The sequence below is a fragment of the Pollachius pollachius genome (assembly GCF_949987615.1).
Source record: "Pollachius pollachius genome assembly, chromosome: 13".
Lineage (NCBI taxonomy): Eukaryota > Metazoa > Chordata > Actinopteri > Gadiformes > Gadidae > Pollachius > Pollachius pollachius.
This window is the reverse complement of record NC_136946.1, coordinates 1,669,516-1,689,001: the sequence shown is the minus strand read 5'-3', so window position 1 is coordinate 1,689,001 and position 19,486 is coordinate 1,669,516. Positions and strand designations below refer to the sequence as shown.

Below are 19,486 nucleotides of genomic sequence, written 5' to 3'. Positions count from 1 at the left end.
TCAGCTAACAGGGTAGTTAGTAGAATACAGGTTCAGCTAACAGGGTAGTTAAAGAGGGTTCAGCTAACAGGGTAGTTATAGTTAACAGGTTCAGCTAACAGGGTAGTTATAGATGGTTCTGCTAACAGGTTAGTTATAGTTAACAGGTTCCGCTAACAGGGTGATTAGTAGAATACAGGTTCAGCTAACAGGGTAGTTATAGTTAACAGGTTCCGCTAACAGGTTAGTTATAGTTAACAGGTTATAGTTAAGGTGTCCCTACCTCTTTCCTGCTGGTCTCCGTGTGATGCTGTTTTACCTGATGTCAGGTGTTTCCCCCTCCACTCACACCTGGGAGCACGGGGCTTGGCTCCCGGTCGCCCACGGCAACGTCTCGACACCCGTAAACAAGGACCCCAGGGGTCCCGGTAAACTGCTGCCGAGGCCTCTGATTGGCTGAGAGCAGGACGGTTGTGATGTGACCCGCCCCCCAGGGACCAATTAGATAACAGCTGTTGAAGAGGACTTCTGGGACACCAGGTTCAAACACCAGCGCCGGCACCTCCTCCTCTAGAACAGCGGTCCCCAACCACCGGGCCGTGGCCCGGTACCGGGGCGCGGGACATTCCTAACCGGGCCGTAGGTTCGTAGGCTACGACATGAGTAAAAAAATAATAATAATAAAAAAAAAAAAAATTCATGCAAAATGCATGCATACTTAATAAACTCAATTTACTTCGCAATACTGTCACTCTTTTACATGCCATGAGTCTATATGCAGTTGTTAGATTGTATATAACATGTTTGCATTATTGGCAAGGTCTTAACTTCTTTTCTTAGGCATAACTGTCTGTCTGTCCCGCCCCCAACACGTATTGGCTTCAGTGGCAGCTAACTTCACGTGTTCAGTTCAACAGTAGTGTCACACTAAGTTAGCTAAACTGCGAAAATGAGCAACTCAAAACAGACGTGTTTAGAAAGTTTCTTTGGAAGGGGTAGCGGGGGAAAAAGACCCACTGACGAAAATGAGCAAGAAACCGCAAAGAAAAAGAAAGGGTCTTTCAATCGAAAGTATGACGAGTCGTACCTAAAATATGGGTTTATAGAGACCGGTGAGTCACATGCACCAAGTCCGTTATGTGTGGTATGTGGCGATACGTTGTCGAATGAAGCTATGAAACCGTCAAAGCTTATTCGACATTTAGAATCCAAGCATCCTACACTTAAAGACAAACCCCTTGACTTCTTCGAGCGTAAAAAACGTGAGCAAGAACCACAAAAAATAGTGCTTAAAACAACCACATCTGTGAACGTGGCTGCGCTAAAAGCCTCATACTTAGTGGCTAGTCGCATTGCTAAGTGTAAGAAGCCCTTTACTATTGGGGAAGAGCTAATTCTGCCTGCTGCAAAAGACATGTGCAATGAACTCCTTGGGGAGGCTGCCGCAAAAAAGATAGGCCAGCACCGTCCATAGGCGAATTGATGATATAGCGGAGGATATTGAAGCACAGTTGTTGGAGCGGGTGAATGGTTCACCGTGGTATGCAATCCAGGTCGATGAGTCCACTGATGTGGAAAACAGGGCAATTCTGCTTGTTTTTGTAGGGTACAGTTTTGAGGACGATGTGCAGGAGGATTTGTTGTGTGTGCTGTCACTTCCAACGAACACCACAGCTGCAGAATTATTCCGGGCTTTGGATGGTTATGTGTCAGGAAAATTAGTCTGGTCTTTCTGTATTGGCGTTTGCACTGATGGGGCTGCAGCCATGACTGGACGGCTGTCCGGTTTCACTGCAAGGGTTAGAGAGGTTGCACCTGACTGCGAGCCCACACACTGTGTCATTCATAGGGAAATGCTGGCTAGCCGAAAAATGTCGCCCGAGTTAAATGGGGTATTAAATGATGTAGTTAAAATAATCAACCACATAAAAGCACACGCACTCAACTCTTGTTTAATTGAACAGCTCTGTGAAGAAATGGACGCAGAGCACAAACGCCTTCTCTTGCACGCAGATGTCAGATGGCTGTCAAGGGGCAGGTCATTGGCCAGAGTGTTTGAGTTGCGAGAGCCGCTGCAGAGGTTTCTTACAGAAAAAAAGTCACCATTGGCAGCACATTTTAGTGATGAGCACTGGGTGTCCAAACTGGCTTACCTGTGTGACATATTCGGATTGCTTAATGAGCTCAACCTGACACTCCAGGGGATAATGACGACTGTCTTTAAACTGGCAGATAAAGTTGCTGCATTTAAAGCCAAGCTTGATTTGTGGGGACGACGAGTGGACAGGGGAGTATTCGATATGTTCCAAACATTAGTGGGGATTTTGGGAGAGACTAAGGCAGGGCCCATTCTCTCGCAGCTGGTGCGTGATCACCTTGTTGCGCTTTCAAATGAATTCGAACGTTACTTCCCATCCTCCAAAGATCCACGGCGAATAAATGAGTGGATCCACAACCCATTTGTCAATGTCCCGAATCACTTCTCAGTGCAGGAGGAAGATCAATTGATCGAAATAGCTAATGATGGTGGTCTTAAAAATGTGTTTGAGCAAACCTCTCTGGCGGGTTTTTGGATCAAAACCAAAGCGGAGTATCCCGAGATATCCGTAAAAGCGCTGAAAACGTTGCTTCCATTTCCCACCACGTACCTATGCGAGGCCGGGTTTTCGGCAATGACTGCCACTAAAACAAAATTGCGCAGTCGATTGGACATTTCAAACACGCTAAGGGTGTCACTGTCTTCCATCACCCCCAGATGGAACCTTCTTGTTGCAGGGAAACAAGCACAGGGCTCCCACTGATTAAAATGAATTGTAACCTATTCTGGGGCCTCACAAACGCGTGTTAAGTTCCCTTACTGACATTTTGTGTTGTGCATGTTTACACTTGATAGATGTTACTTCAAGTTTAGTTCAATATATTTATGTTCATAGTTGTTCATTTTTCACTTGTTCAAGTTCACGTTCTTTTTTAAGTGTTTGTTACCTTCACTGTTCATAAATAACTGGAACTAGTTATTTTAAATGAATGCATGCACAACACTATATGAAAATATCAACAAATTGGCAACTCCTGAGCAACATAATCCAACCCCCCCCCCCCCCCAGTCCGTGAAATCTTTTGGAGAATCAAACCAGTCCTTGGTGCTGAAAAGGTTGGGGACCCCTGCTCTAGAACCTTGCCCCTCCTCTACACCTTACTCCTCTAGCGCCTCCTCCTCTAAAATCTTGCTCCTCCACCAGCACCTCCCTTCTCCAATACCTCCTCTCCAAGCATCCCCACTACTAGTTAGTTAAACAACCTTATTGACGACCAGCGAAACTCAAAAACTTAACTACTTGTTACTTCAACATCGACGACTAGTAGTCGACAAGTACTACTAGTTACTATTAGTTATTTCAGCGACTAGTAAGTTGAGCACAGCTGCAGTTCCTTCAACACTTTATTGAACAATAAAACCACACACACAATATATATTTATTACAAGGAGAGCAACAGGGGGCCCCAGCAGGGGGCCCAAGCAGGGGGCCATGGTTACAGATCCATGCCGCGGAGCCGCCGGGCCAGCTGCAGGTCACGAGGGAACAGGGTGACGCGCTTGGCTTGGATCGCACACAGGTTGGCGTTGGCCAACATCATCACCAGGAACGCCTCGGCCGCCTGGAGAACCACAGGAAACCCTTACTGCACCTCCCCTCAGACGTCACTGCACCTCCCTGTACCGGGGGGGAGGAGTGAGGAGCAGAGGGGAGGGGTGAGCAGGGGGGCGTGTCCTCACCTCCTGTAGAGCCATCAGGGCCAACACCTGCCACCGGAGGTCCTTCCCGGAGTAGGACTGAGACACCTCCCTCACCTGGGGTCAGGGGTCAAACACACGTCAAACCCATCAATCGTAACCACGACAACGGACAGATCACCCTGGACAGCGGGACAGGGTTCAATCGGCAGACCGTCCCGGGACTAACGACCCGGCAGGTCGTTAGTCACCTGGGCGGTCTCGCTAATTATGACCCGTTGTCAGGGAAACATACAGAACAACAAAGGATGAGAAGATAACCCAAGGGGTATTCCATCAAAGTCGCTAACGAAAGCGGCGCTTAGTCGATTAAGCCCGGTTAGAACTAACGCCAACTTCCACTTGAGGCTAAAGCCGTTCCATCAACCCAGTTCAGCCACGCCTTGCTCAGGTTAGTTCAAGCCAGGCTTACGTTATCGTGAATTACGCTCGCTCACGAGATATGTAACCACCCAAGAACCGTGAATGCCGAATCATGGATCAAACGTCCGAAAAAGGACGTTTCCCAGCGTTTTACAATCCAAATATTAAGTTTTTCTCATAAATAGGACGGACCTTAGCTACGACTTGGCAACGGGAGGTATTTTAGTCAGCTGAGCTATGAGACGGAGAGCTAACGTTATGGATTGTACATATTTATAATTTGAAATTCGTCCCAGCCTTTATACCACAGATAGTCTAGGGTCTATAGCAAATAACAGCGTTTTCTGATTACAGTTTAATGTAACAGTAAGCTGACAACATCTCTAATTAACACCGGAACTGCAAATGAACCACACGGAGATAACCATGGCAACCGGTCAAACAAATGTTCTTTTTGCGATCATTCTTGAAGGATCGATTCCTCCAGCTAGAGGTCCAACAACATGCATTTCCCAATTATTGTCTTTCAAATGACTTTGAACAGAAGCGAAGTGGGTATAACTAAGCCAGCCGGGTATATCCAGTTTGTTTCAGCGCACGCACCACGTGACATCATTGTTATCGCTCAGGTCCTACTCGCAACATAAAAATAAATCCACGCAAGTTTTAGTAATTTTAGGAGATAGGCCTGCACGTAAATTACACCAATTAAAAAACTCATAGGCCTTGTTGGAAATTGAATACCTCGTCAGATGACGTTTATTACTTTTTAATACTTTTTAATGGCCTTAATTTGGGCTAATTTCATTTAGGGGAGAGCCGGGTCGATCGAAACACGGGACGATTGAAACAGCGATTTTCTCAAAAACCACGCAAGGCTTTCACGTCAAATTTCGTCACTACATTCAGCACGCAAGACTGACCAACCCCGGGAAATTTCGTGTAGTGACGTCACACCATTCAAATGTCATCCCACAAACCTGTTTTTGAGGGTGCTAAGTAAAATCCTTCCTGCGGTAGTTTTTTTGTAATAAACAGTGTTGGGCAAGTTACTTTAAATTAGTAACTTAGTTACAGTTACTAGTTACTTCCTTCAAAAGTAACTCAGTTACTTTAAGTTACTTGTTGCTTTCAAAGTAACTAGTTACTAGGGAAAGTAACTTTTTTTTTCTTCTAAATTATCTTATTAATGTGGCAAAGGACCTCCGTAACTGGATAGCTAGGGAGGCTGCCAGTCCTCTGGCTTGCTTACATGTAAGTCCTATCCTACCACAAGCGCAATGCACCACCTAGTGACCTGAACGTGCCATAGCAGTGTAGTAGTGAAACTGATGAAACTGTGCCTCAGACCATTTAGCAACTGTAGGAATCAATAATAGCGCAAAACTGATACAATAGATGTTTTCAATGTAAACAGTGAGGTTTATCCGTTCTTTGTAAGTTAACCTTAACTCAAAACAGCTAAACTCCACCAACGGGAGACCTCATCATCAATAATGATTGGCAAACTTAAAAGTATTTTCAGCCTCACAAAGAGAAATTAAATAAGTAAAAAGTACTTTCAGCCTCACATAGTTAATGTTTAACAAAAATAATATTTCCTCCACTCTGGCCATTTAGATAAATAAAACTGATGAAATCAATAATGGAGGATAATGTGCTTTAGTAGTCTATGTCTATGTCTATATCAGTCTTTGTCCATACATCTCCATCATTTGTTTAGCTGTGTCTGGGTTATAGACTGTGCAACAGGCTTTGTAAAATCAAGCTTTCGTTGTTTGGCTGGAGTGGCTTCTCCTTTAGCGTCGGAGGAGCTGACGTTAGCAGCAGCATCACCTGTGTTACCTTCAGGGTCTTTTTCAACTAGCTTGGTAGATGCGTGTTGTTTCTGAAGATGTTTCATCAGATTAGAATTGCTAGTTTTTGATGTGGCTAGAGTTTTCGAACCTCCACATAGATGACAGGTCACCAAAATATTCCTTATGTCTTTTACCGTCAGAAAGGAAAAATAATGTGCATATTTCCATGAGAGAAATACAACGCCTGTACTGTCGCCGACTGCCGCCATTGTTTTAATTCATTTACTTGTGCGTCGCTGCGTCACGTGACTCACGTCCGCTTCACGTCCACCACGGAAACTGTACTACTGGGTTATGCACGTGAAGTAACGAGTAACGAGCCTGTTTAACTCGCTGTAACGATAAACGCGTTACTGATTTTGACAAAGTAATTAGCTACAGTGCTCGTTACCGCATAAGTAACGTAGTTACTGTAACGCGTTACTTAATAACGCGTTAGTCCCAACACTGGTAATGAATAGTTGTGTTTTTTGTTTCGTGCCATAATAATATGACTATACAACAGATGAATTAGTACTTAAACCTGTGCTAAAGTGTGCAATGTCAGAGTTTTGAAGTTTAGAGGTATAAAAGGTTTAAGTGTCAGTAGACGCTGCCGGGACTATTGAAACACTTGTTTCAAACGTCCCGCACACCACCATGCATAATTGCGCGGACATTGCGTGATCATTACCTGTATAAATCACAGAATTAATAAATGTTTTGCACTGAATATCAATGGCTTTGAATTAATAACATATTTTGAATGAACAAAACGTGTTTATCACATGCATCAACAGATTATTACCAAGAGAGAAAAATGCCGCGAGTCGGATGGAGAACCACCTCCCGTGTTCCTGCAGGGGTGTATGCCAGGGCCTGCAGCGAGGTCTATTCTGGGAGCTCAGTGAGGCAGGCAGCATTGGCCAACAACATTAACCATGTCACGTTGTCACGCTACCTCAAGCGGAGGGCAGAGGAGGGCAGTGAAGCGGCCAGGTCCCCTGGCTATAACCCGCACAATAGGTTTTGTTTAAAATAAATAAAAGGATGCTCAACTGTGTATCCCTAAACATGACTTAGGACAGGGAAATAAGTAAATTTAATGCAAATTTAGTCGTCCAAAAGAAGAAAGGTGAGTTTTAATCGAAATGCGCATCTTGACAATTACGCACGGGCCAAAAATATATTTTGACCTATTTATATTATGCGGAATTATGTGAAATTTTAGCAATGACGATTACACTAGTATGTTGCATAAAAACAAGAGTAAGGTAAATAGTTTTTTTAAAATATGCTGTTTCATTCGTCCATTCGTAACGTGTTGCATGTGTGTTTCAAACGTCCCGACTAGGCGGGGCCTTTGAAACAAATGTCAACTTACGTTCAAAGTTAAAAAACAGCTCGATCATCCAACGTATGTATTAAATTACACTTGTAACGAAGAGAACACGCATGTGAGATGTTGATCACATGTTAAAATTATTTGTATACGTAACGTTATCTTTGAAAAAGACGTTTAACTGAAAAGTGTTTCTATCGACCCGGCTCTCCCCTACTACCTTTATTAAAAGGTATTAAAAGGTAGTAAAGGTATTAAATTTGATTTCAGTGTCGTGCCCAGGACGGGTTCGCCCGTGCTACAGGGCGGATGCTAGAGCACTCACCCAACTGCTTGTTCCCAATTTTGATAGAATAAATAATTTTGTCTAAAAATGTGTTTAGAAATTATCCACTATAGCAATAGATAGCGATTCATTTAATTATTTTATTTGCATCATTTAATCTTAGAAAATATACGCTGTTTGTACTTCATATATGTACATTTATGACAAAATCGTGAGGACTAGGCTTGGCGGAACCTTCTGATGATACACTTGTTTCCGACAGACGGACTTCTCTGAAACATCGCTCAAGAAAGCCTGACAGTTGGCCTGGTACCGAGCAGGTTAGTTTGGTCGGATAAATTGCCATGGTTACTTAGCGGAGATTCCCTTAAGTCACATTGATGGAACACAACTCTAGCTTAAAGTAGCGAGGCTAAGCATAATAAGCCTAGCTTTGCCTTTAGCCTGGTTGATGGAATACCCCCCCATTAGGACCTCTGGCCCCCGGACCGGTCGCGCCCCGCCCAGCAGAGTGTATGTTGTACACTGGGGCGTTTCCATGGGAACCCACCAGGCGGGAGAAGGGGAGTTTCCGCATCAGCAGTGCGTAGCTCTTCTGGTACTTTCGGATCTCCATGAGGGCCTTGGTCCCCGGCCGGTACCGCTTCCTACTGGGGAGCGATGGGGGGGGCTCTGTCGGAACAAACCCACACTTACATGATCACACCTCATTTACATAAACACACACCAATTTACATGATCACTCATCAAATTACATAAACACTCCTCAATTTACATGAACACACCTCATTCTGTTCAGAGTTCACATCGACTCTGCATAGAAACCAATGCACAGCCACCATTGAATGTTGTACGTCCTGGCACTTGTACATTGCACTTATTCAAGGTACTTAACTGTGTAGCATCTACAGTAGCTGCTATCACTGCTTTACACGGGGAATGGATTAGCCTAGCGATTGTAATACTTGCACTTGGTTCTATGAACGTCTTTACTGTACCGACAGCGATATATTGTTTCACTTCTTATGACAAATGTACTTGTTGTAACAAATGCACTTATTGTAAGCCACTTTGGATAAAAGCGTCTGCTAAATGCCCTAAATGTAAATGTAAATTTAAGCACAGCTCATTTACATAAACACACCATAAACCCATAAAATAAAAACAAGAAGAAATGGAGCAGTATGGATCACCTACCACCTCCTCCCCCTCCCATCCCTCTAAGCCTTGGCTCCACCCCTCCGCCCCCCCTCCTCACCTGACCGGCTGCTCCGAGATGGGGGTTTGGGCGAGGCCTGTGCGGGTGGGCGTCGCCGGGGCGTGGTCCCCTTGCGGCGGAGGGCGGAGGAGTCGTGGTGCATCGTGGGCGGAGTCACGCGGTGAGGAGACGAGCGGCTGGAAGGGGTTCAGGAGCCAAGCGTTAGCAGGGCCCCGCCCCCTGAGGTCAGGGAGCGACGCCCCCTGAGGTCAGAGAGACAAACCCCAGCGGTCAGGGAGCCAGGGGGAAGAGGGAAAGAAAGAAAGAAAGAAAGAAAGAAAGAAAGAAAGAAAGAAAGAAAGAGAGAGAGAGAGAGAACCTGGCAGCCCCAGGTTCTCTCTCTCCCCCCCGGTCCCACAGGGGTTCAGGAGGGGATATGATAGTTATGATGGAGTTATGCTGTTATGATAGAGTGATGATGGAGTTATGATCGCGCCGCGGTGCAGTTTAGCCACGTTAAGCTCCGCCCCTAGCACCAATAGGAAGCGGCGCGCTGCAGCACCGTTGTGATATGTTGTGAAAGCAGCAGATCAACAAACTTAGTCGGTATAGGCTACCATACCGTCATACCAGTTGTTTTATGATTACACATATGGCCCTGATGCCCATGATCCTCTGTTTGTGCTTACAATGATAGTCACATTAATTCAGTTACTTTATGTACTGTCGGGCACTTTGCTTACGGTTTAGTCACTTTACACACTTTATTTACGTTCATTGCTCATTCATTTTGCATTGTGGAATTATTCATCTAGTGCATCAACAATCTCCATGTGTATAGGACCTTGTATCAAGCCGGGATGTAGCAAACAGCTTTAAAATAGCGCTTTTTCAGGGGCCTAGTTGGGCGGCCCGGCGCGCGTCTAGCCGCCGCCGGTCTGTGCTTGTACGTCGGATATAATGGGGGCGGTTGGTTTAACGCGCGCCGTTCGGTGCCGGTGTGATTTGGGCTTTAAAGGGGACATATTATACCACCAGGTGTGATTGTGATTAGCCTTACAAGCCGTTTCGAAAATCTGCCCCATATGACATCACTAGTGGGCTTGTCCACCTAGATCTGTGCTGGATAGATCAGTCTACCAGCCTACCCAGTGGACTGAAGTCAACGTTGCTCATCTATCCAGCACAGATCTAGGTGAACATGCCCACTAGTGATATCATATGGGGAAGATTTTTGAAACGCTTGTACGGCTAATCACAATCATACCTGGTGGTATATGTCCCCTTTAAGATGGAGTTCTGATAGTTACGATAGAGTTCTGATAGAGTTCTAATAGTAATGATAGAGTTCTGATAGTTATGATAGAGTTCTGATGGAGTTGCGATAGTTATGATGGAGTGACGATAGTTATGATAAGAGTTATGGAGTTCTGATAGAGCTATGATAGAGTTCTACACACACCGCCCTAGTGACTCGGTGAAGCCCTAGCGAGCCGCCTGGGACCTGCTCCGTTCTCTGGAACAACAGCAGGACGCATTCCCCTTCCACACCTAGGATCACCGAAGGAGGCAGAGACCCTCCCCACGGGAGCGGGTGGTGTTTCTGTACCGACCGGGTGGTGTTTCTGCACTGACCTGTTGGTGTTTCTGTACGGTTGCACCACTCCGTTGTACCGGCAGGTTGTCAGCAAAGTTGTGATTGAATCGTGAAGACGCGTTTCAAAAGAGCTTCAAACGGCGACGGTCTACTGGAAGGATTACTGGAAGGTTTCCTGGTGTTTGTAACGACAAGTAGGTCTACTGAAGTCTTACCGCACAGTTATATATACACATATATATACAAAAACAAACACTTACCGGAGAGACGAACGGTCCACGATTCAAACGGCTGCAGTTTTCAGTCCTGAGCGCTGGACTAATCAGAGGGCAGGTCACGATGCGGTGGGCGGGGCCAACGTGCGGATGCGCTCGGTTTGTAGCCCGGCGGCGCTCTTAGGAGTCTTCCGCTCGTGCTTAATGCGCTGACCGCTCCGCCCGCGATGCTCCGAATATGAACCGAGACGAAGGCGCGGATTGGATGGCTGGTTGATCAGCCACTGACGTCATTAACCAGCTAACCAACCAGCGTGGAGAGCCTGACGCATTTAAACGTACAGCGGTCAATAAATAGATGGATTATCAGTGTATTCTGCGCTATAAACAATTTATGCGAGGCAAAATAATCCATAAATAAATATATGAATACATATATTTTAGTTTGTAGAAGCCAAAGAAAAGAGTCAAACAAGGACAGAGCGTTTAATGAATGTTTATGAATCGTTGAACCCTTTGCTGTTATCAATCACGATTAATCTTTTTTTTTCTTCTAAAGATTGAAGCTTGTGATAGTGGATATTTAAATGTAAAATGATAGAATGAATATAGAATCAACACCAAGGGAGTATTTAAAGAGCCAGTGAACCCTAAACCTGGGGTTTAAACCTGGTCATTTGTCTTATATGATCGTCGTCATAGTAGTCTATGCCATCTTATCACTGATACTGAAATAAGTCCCTAATTTAGAGAAAACCACCTAAACTAACCATCTCTAACCTAACACCTAAACTAACCATCTCTAACCTAACACCTAAACTAACCATTTCTAGCCTAACACCTAAACTAACCATCTCTAACCCCTAAACTAACCATCTCTAACCTAACACCTAAACAAACCATCTCTAACCTAACACCTAAACTAACCATCTCTAGCCTAACACCTAAACTAATCCTCCCTAACATAACAACTAAATTTACCATCTCTAACCTAACTCCTAAACTAACCCTCTTTAACCTAACACCTAAACTTAACATCTCTAACCTTACACCTAAACTAATCATCTCTAGCCTAACTGTGCGTTCACACCAAAAGCTGTAACGCGTTTTGAGCGATAAACGCCCATTCACTTTCTATTAGACATGAGCGACAAAGCGATAGGAGCGATAAAAACGCTTGAGCGATAGATTTAAAGCTGTAAAGCTGTAAATGAGAGTTGAAAACAGCTCAACTCGCAAATAAGCTAGTAGCATTTCGGCTGTAAATGACCGCCAGCCAATCGGAATGTAGATGTCTCTCGCCGGTGTGGGTCCCAGTAAACATACGCGAGAACTTTAGTTCCTAGTTCCTACCACACATTTGTTCCTTCATCATGGTGCGTGAGAGAATAATTGCGGCTATTGCAGGGCATCGTATTTGTCCGCGATTGCAAGACCAACGGTGGTCTTATTATAGCCCGATCAGTAACTAAAAAAACACATAGAAAGAATAAAGCATCCAGCATATGATTTTAACAATGTATGAGGGCATATGCAATCCGCATTACGCAACAGGGATGCACAGTGGAATGCTGATGGAAACCAGCGGACGAGCGGTGGGTGGAGATGTGCGCGCACTTCAGAAGCAGGGAGATGCCGCACAAAAATCTATTTCTAATTTGTCAGTTTGCCGTGTGTCTGCCTGGCACAAATGCTCCCGTTGAGCGGATCTTTTCCATAATAAACAATACCACACACACACACACACACGCACGCACGCACGCACGCACGCACGCACGCACGCACGCGCACACACACACACACACACACACACACACACACACACACACACACACACACACACACACACACACACACGATAGCAATCAACTAAACTATAATCTAGCATATAAACCAGGGGCGATTCTAGGGTCTGAGCTTTAGGGGTGCTGAGCACCCAATGAGCCCCACTGCCACCACCCACCCTTTTTATCCACACAAAAACAAAAAATATGTCATATAATATAATAACTTTATCATTTTAACATTGGTTCAACTAACTCCGAAATCCTGATTTTTTTCTCTTTTTTTGGAGCCCTTTCTAGAACACCAGCTTTATTGAGACAGTTCACACAGACAGCCCCCTGTAGCAAACACAACACCTTCTTCACTAAGATGGTTTTCCTGACCGTTAACTTCATGTGCCTCCTTTTGTATCAACAGTCATTAGATTAGATTAGATTAAACTTTACTGTCATTGAACAAAGTATCAGGTAATTGGACAACAAAATGCAAGTCATCTTCTGTAAATTATTTACAAATGGCCATCTCTAATCTACTTGGTTGCACACCTATCTGAACTTTCATATACCAATATGAGTCATCAATAATTAATAATAAAACAAGCTTCACATCAAGAGCAAAAAAAAAAGAAAAAAAAGAAGGTAAACCCAAAAAGTCCAAAGGTCTTGAAAATACTTAGAAATTAAAGATATAAAAAGAGAAAGAGAGGGAAATCTTTGATAGTACTTCCCCTGAATCCCCATTTGGCTCTTCCATGTATGCAGGTAATACAATCTACTTTGGGAGAGGTATTCTATGTCGCCGCACTTTGAGGGTGGCAAACCTGTCAATGACCCTTCGGTGTTCAATTCTTTCGAGCAACTCCTTCTCAATGGACAGCACAGCTAGGTGCTGGAGTCTGCTTTGGCCTGTGGTTCTGCTGAGCCATGTATGGAGCCGACGCAAGGCCCTTAAAGACCGCTCACATGTACTGCTGCTAACTGGTATTGTCAAGGCAACCTGCATAACAGCTTTCAGTGAAGGGAACGTTTCAGAATCTAGGAGTTTGTACACTGCTAGCAGGTCCTGAACTGTACCAGCCTCACTCTTGCGCTTCAGAAAGTTTTTTGCAACTATCACTTCCTCTGACTTAAATTCAATATGGTAAAGCAGAGCCAGTGCTGTCAGATGAGGCTCAGACAAGAAGTGGCCTGAGGTGGGACTGCATGCCTGAGTTCCATTGAGCACCTCCTCTTTCACACCAGAATAACGCCTCTCAAGTTCACCGATCATTCGGTCCAGACTAGGAAACAAAAGTTTCCTCTTGAGATCTTCAGACTCTGAAGAGCCACAGGTTGCACTGCCTGCCCTACATGTTGACTCAACAAGATATTCATCCATTCTCTTTGTCTTCCGCCTCTGTCCTGAGGATGATTCTAAGACTGCTATCTGGTTTGCATCACACATAGCTTTTGTTCTGAAAAAAAGAAGATAGAGGTCATCATGGACTGTCCCTAGTCTCTCACCTGAATCGGTCTTTTTTCTTTTAAAGAACTGTCGTATGTCAATTTCAAAAAGAGAAACACACAAACACACACACACACACACACACACACACACACACACACACACACACACACACACACACACACACACACACACACACCTGATTGGCTGACACACCTGATTGGTCGCCAAGCCTTAACACCATATTTAACCTCCCTGCCCCAGGACCTGGACCGTACTCTAGACCTGGACCCTGCTCTAGACCTGGACCTTGCTCTAGACCTGGACCCTGCTCTAGACCTGGACCCTGCTCTAGACCTGGACCCTGATCTAGACCTGGACCCTGATCTAGACCTGGAGAGAAGGAGAGAAAGAGAGAGACAGAGACAGAGACAGAGAGACAGAGAGAGAGGGAGAGAGAGACAGAGAGAGAGAGAGGGAGAGAGAGACAGCGACAGAGAGGCAGAGACAGAGACAGAGACAGAGAGAGAGAGAGACAGAGAGAGAGAGAGAGAAAGAGAGAGACAGAGACAGAGAGAGAGAGAGAGAGAGACACTCACTATATGCGAGGTGCGAGGTAGTGAATCTTGGCACAGTTTTTATCCGCCACCACCATGTCGTCCGTCGCCCTGGTGTCTGCTCCCAGAACCAAACCGTCCTGCACACACACACACACACACACACACACACACACACACACACACACACACACACACATTAACACACACACACGCAGACACACACATGCACACAGACATTTACATACACATACATAGACATTAACACACACACGCAAACACACACACAGACATTAACACACACATACACACACATTAACACACATACACACACATTAACACACACACAAACACACGCAGACACAAACATGAATGTTACTTTTGCAGGAAAGTCAGCACAAAAGCATTTAGAAACCAACACTCGGCTCTGAGACGAAGTGACGTGTGTCGGGTCCCACTGACCATCCTTAGCGTCCTAACCCTGACCCTAACCTGCGAGTGTTCACGAAGCAGAAGCCCCCCCCCCCCCCCCCCCCCCCCCCCCGCTGTGCGCGGGACGCACCGCCGCGCTGCTCAGCATTGTGTCAGCCTCCGACGGATGACCTCACCCGGGACCAGGAGCGGAGCGGGTCTGAGCGAGAACCAGGAGCGGAGCGGGTCTGAGCGAGAACCAGGAACTAAGTAACTAACCAGGAACCAGGAGCGGAGCGGGTCTGAGCGGGTTTACTGCGTCACTCGGTTACTCTCTCTTTGAGTTTTTCGGGTTCATTCAACGGCTCCCAGAACAGTCGGCTCTCACCGTGTTGATAAGGCCCCCCGCCCCGCAGCGCTACGGACACACCCACACCCCGAGCACGTCACCAGAGATACTGAGTTCTATTTCATTACTTTAATAACCATAAATGACTTGTGCATTTATTTGCTCATATCTTTTTAATTCTTTATAAAGTTTTGTGCCTGTTTTTAATTCTTTCTGTTATGACGACGCCATTTACTTGTGAGGGTGTTGTTTTCCTACCATATTCATAATTCACCCAAAGGCGGCTGTGGTCAGCGACCCGCGGTTCACCGGGCGGCCACACGGAGGCGCTGCGGTCCTGCTGGTATCCTCAGCACCAAGACGCTGTCACAACAGTAGACCAGAACACATGGAGTGAACCTATATCTCCACCGACATACTCTATATTTACATTTATATAAAGGCCTACTATGTATATATTTTATATTTTTATTTTGTGTGTGTGTGTGTGTGTGTTTGCGTGTCTGTGTTTAATCTGTTGAACACCGAGGTCTACCAAGCCTCTCTGGTGCTCTTCTGTCCGTTCGGTTGATTCACTTATTTCCACTTCAACTGTTGTGGTCCACCTGGTAACTAATGACGCCACCGCCTTTCTGAATTCCCATTAGTCGAGCGGGTCCGCCTCCTCCCTCCCCTCGAGTCCCGCCGGTCCAGACCTTCAGGAGACCAGAGGACCATCCTCCACACTCAGCCTGGGGGCGGGGGCACTGCCGCTGCTGCTGGAGGTCCTCTCCGTATTTATCTGAAGATAAATACGTTTCTTCATTATTATTACTATATAAGCCTCATAATACAGGTTTAATAAAAGAGTTCTCAACAGCTAGATTTTTTATTATCCTTCATTCCTATAACTATATGGGACTTATTATAAAGGGTAATGATGATATTCTCTTGCAAAACAAAATAGCTCATTGAATAGATCTGGTTCAGATTATCTGGGTCCTATTCCACTTTCCCCCAACAGAGCCATACAGCCGAACACAAACATGTTGCCCTGGTTTGTAAATATTTTACTTTAAAGGTCCCATGGCATGAAAATCTCACTTTATGAGGTTTTCTAACATAAATATGAGTTCCCCTAGCCTGCCTACAGTCCCCCAGTGGCTAAAATTTGCGTTCGGTGTAAAACGAGCACTAGGTGATCTGCTCGCCTTTGAAAAAACGGAGGCTCAACCTCGCTGATTTGGAATGTGGTCCCATATGTCGTCATAAATGATCTTAACTCCTCCCCTTTCTCTCCCTAGCCCGCCCAGAGAATTTGGCCCGCCAATGAGACACGACCGTGCGAGCACAACATTTTTGTGTGTGTGTGTGTGTCTGTGTGTGTGTGTGTGTGTGTGTGTGTGTGTGTGTGATTACACACAGTGTTTGCTGTTGATATTATTGCGCATAACACGTCAGTTCTTTGACATCTCTTGTATTTCCACAACGAGACTGTAGTTGGGGTTGTCTCAGCCATGGTTGAGAAGGAATTGGGGGATAGGAACTTTGGCTTTGACTCCCTGAAGTATGAACTGCGACATGCTGCCTGCCGCCGGTTGCCGCGAGGCACCATCGCCGCGAAGCAACACCGCCCGGCAGCCGGCAGCCGGCAGCAGGCAGCGCACGGTTCAGTCTACTTCAGATTGATGTGGAAGTGGAAGAACCAGAGATGTCGGAGAACCTGACAAAGTCGTTTGTGATTCATAATATCGTCTGGAGGCGCACACATCTTGGTCGTGATAATATGTATTATATGATATAGTGTTGTACACGCTGTTGGTGTTATGGCACATAACACGTCGGACTCTCGTCTCTGGTATTTCCACAATGAGACTCGTAGTGGAGGTTATATCAGCCATGGTTGAGAATGAATTGGGGGAAAGGAACTTTGGCTTTGACTCCCTGAAGTACATGAACCATGACATGGAGGAGAAAGGGATTGTTGACCGCGAATGTCTCCCGCTTGAGCCCCGCTTCCCGCTGCCGAGGGACCACCGCCTCGGCGCTGCAGGAGGCGGTGGTGCCTAAGTGCTGACCGCTTCCCTCGGCAGCGAGGCTCCTGCGGGAGAAAACCGCGGTCAACAATCGCGGGCAACAATCCCTTTCTCCTCCATGTCGTGGTTCAGTCCACTTCTGATTGATGTGGACGAACCAGAGACGTCGGAGAACCCGACGCAGTCGTTTGAGATTCATGATATCATCTAGAGGCTCACACAGCTCTTGGCCCTGATAATATATATTATATGATTTAGATATCTATGTACAATGTGATATTATTTATATATAGAACTCCAAGACTCCCGGCGGGGCACCTGGAGTGTTCTAGAATATTTACAGAACATGGCCAAAGGCTGTGTGTGCCTCGCCATTGTGATACATCCACTGTAAACAGAGCTCATGGTACCGTGGCCGCAAGCTGCTCAGGGCCACACCCCCACCCTCCTCCTTGACCCGCCTCTCTCCTCCTCATTTGCATTAAAGCTACAGACACAGAAACGGCGCATTTGGGGAAAGCTCAATGTGCGACTAGCTCGTAGTGGCTGAATTTCTGGAACGTGAGGGTCAGGTTTCTATTGTCGTCTATTAAGGTCATGCTTCTATGTGGTCTGTTAAGGTCAGGTGTCAGGGTTGTGTGTCCGTAACGAAGACCGTAAGATAAGCAGTTCTCTGTTTGTTCAGGATTTTCTTTTACATTCAACAGATGAATTGACACTTCAGGGCTGGATGATTTACGACAAGAGTTTCTACCTTATTTCTACTACTAAGAAGGGCTGGAGGGCCAGTAGAGAAGACTGTCTGCAGAGGAAGGCAGACCTGGTGGTCATCAACAGCAGAGAAGAACTGGTGTGTGTGTGTGTGTGTATGTGTGTGCATGTGTATGGGTATGTGTGTATGTGTGTGTCTGCGTGTGTGTGAGTTTCTGTGTGTGTGTGTGTGTGAGTGAGTGAGTGAGTGAGTGAGTGAGTGAGTGAGTGTGTGTGTGTGTGAGTGTGTGTGTGAGTGAGTGAGTGAGTGAGTGAGTGAGTGAGTGAGTGAGTGAGTGTGTGTGTGTGTGTGTGGGGGGGCGGTGTGAGTGTGTTTGTGTGTGTGTTCATCTGTGTTGTCATAACAACAGATGCTATTACCTTTCGAAACAGGTGTTTGTCAGCAGATTGATGGGCCCTTCCTGGATTGGACTGAGTGATCGAGAGACAGAGGGGACCTTCAAGTGGGTGGATGGTACCCCCATGACCTCAAGGTAAGGCTGAAGACTCTATTCAGCAGCATCTCTTCTCTGAGAGTGACAGAGTGACCTCCGCTGTCTCTCAGTTGTGTCGTGTCTTCTCAGTTGGAGACACGTCAAACCACGCGATGACGATGGCGCAAGAGACTGTGTCGTGGCAGGGGAGGACGGCTGGTCTGAAGAACCGTGTTACAGACTGCACCACTGGATCTGTGAGAAGAGCGTAGACCTGGATCATCTGGAGGCTGAGCGGAACAAAGAGGGTCCGCAGACTTTGTTTGTGTTCATGAGTGGAGAACGGTTCCTCCTTTCTGTTCTCTGTGCCATAGATACAGTAAATATACTCTTTAAGAGTTGAAAGGTTGTTGGATGTGTTTAGGTCTACTAAGGTAAGGTTTCTATTGTGGTCTACCAAGGTCAGGTTTCTATTGTGGTATCCTAAGGTCAGGTCACAAGGGTCAACCCTTTCTGGGTTCACTTGCACTAGTTTCTATTGGAGCTGCTGAACGGTTTTGCGTTCTTCTCTGCAAGCTCCACCCCCGACTCGTTAATCTGTGCGCTGGAGTGACTTCCCCTCCCTGGGAGATCTTTGTAGACACTGCTGTGATACTCAATCATGTATGAAGAGGCAGGCGAGAATACTGGGGGTGAATCCCCTGGGTCGCCCTCTAGTGGACAGGTGTTAGGACAGAGTGAAGGGAGTGTCTGACGCTGCATCTCTAGATCCGTGTTGCAAACGTTCACTCCTCTCCTCCTGCTTTCTTCAGGTTCAGTGGTGCCCACGGAGGAGGAGGCCCCCAGCATCACAGAGTTCCACTCCTCTACCCACGTGTTGCCCGTGGGCCAAACGGCCCGCTATACCTGCCACGCCGGTGGCACGCCGGAGCCCACAGTAGGACGGCACAGACGACCAATCAGAGGCCTGGGTGGAGAGGGGCTTCCTCATCGTCAGAGGGGTGGGGTATGGCGTGAACACGGTCTGCTGCATGGTGAGCAACAGCGCTGGCACGGCCAATCACAGCGCTCAGCTGCTTGTCTTTGGTAAGTTCTGGATCCAAAGAGAGATGTTTGTTGTTGATGTAT

The 19,486-nt window shown here is 46.2% G+C and overlaps 1 protein-coding gene across 2 annotated transcripts; it reads right to left on the bottom strand.

Annotated features, from left to right (window-relative positions):
• Positions 1 to 3,442: 3,442 nt before the first annotated feature.
• On the bottom strand, positions 3,443 to 10,709 carry cenpa (histone H3-like centromeric protein A). 2 transcript variants are annotated; one of them, XM_079748966.1, is made up of 6 exons: positions 10,660 to 10,709; positions 10,438 to 10,574; positions 8,863 to 8,999; positions 8,155 to 8,276; positions 3,758 to 3,832; positions 3,443 to 3,639 (listed from the first exon to the last, which is right to left on the bottom strand). In XM_079748966.1, the coding sequence occupies exons 3-6, from the start codon at positions 8,963 to 8,965 to the stop codon at positions 3,514 to 3,516; spliced, it is 426 nt and encodes a 141-aa protein (XP_079605092.1). In that variant the 5' UTR covers positions 8,966 to 8,999; positions 10,438 to 10,574; positions 10,660 to 10,709; the 3' UTR covers positions 3,443 to 3,513. The 2 variants fall into 2 exon arrangements, with proteins under 2 accessions (XP_079605092.1, XP_079605093.1); XM_079748967.1 differs by lacking the exon at positions 10,438 to 10,574 and having other exon boundaries at positions 10,660 to 10,706.
• Between the last annotated feature and the right edge of the window lie 8,777 nt (positions 10,710 to 19,486).

What these genes read in the sequence shown, in the direction of transcription:
- cenpa (XM_079748966.1), bottom strand. Translation starts at nt 8,965, where the DNA reads ATGCACCACGACTCCTCCGCCCTCCGCCGCAAGGGGACCACGCCCCGG. An exon ending in ATCTCGGAGCAGCCGGTCAG is followed by an intron (nt 8,277 to 8,862) that starts GTGAGGAGGGGG and finishes TTGTTCCGACAG; the next exon opens with AGCCCCCCCCATCGCTCCCC. An exon ending in CCCTGATGGCTCTACAGGAG is followed by an intron (nt 3,640 to 3,757) that starts GTGAGGACACGC and finishes GTGGTTCTCCAG; the next exon opens with GCGGCCGAGGCGTTCCTGGT.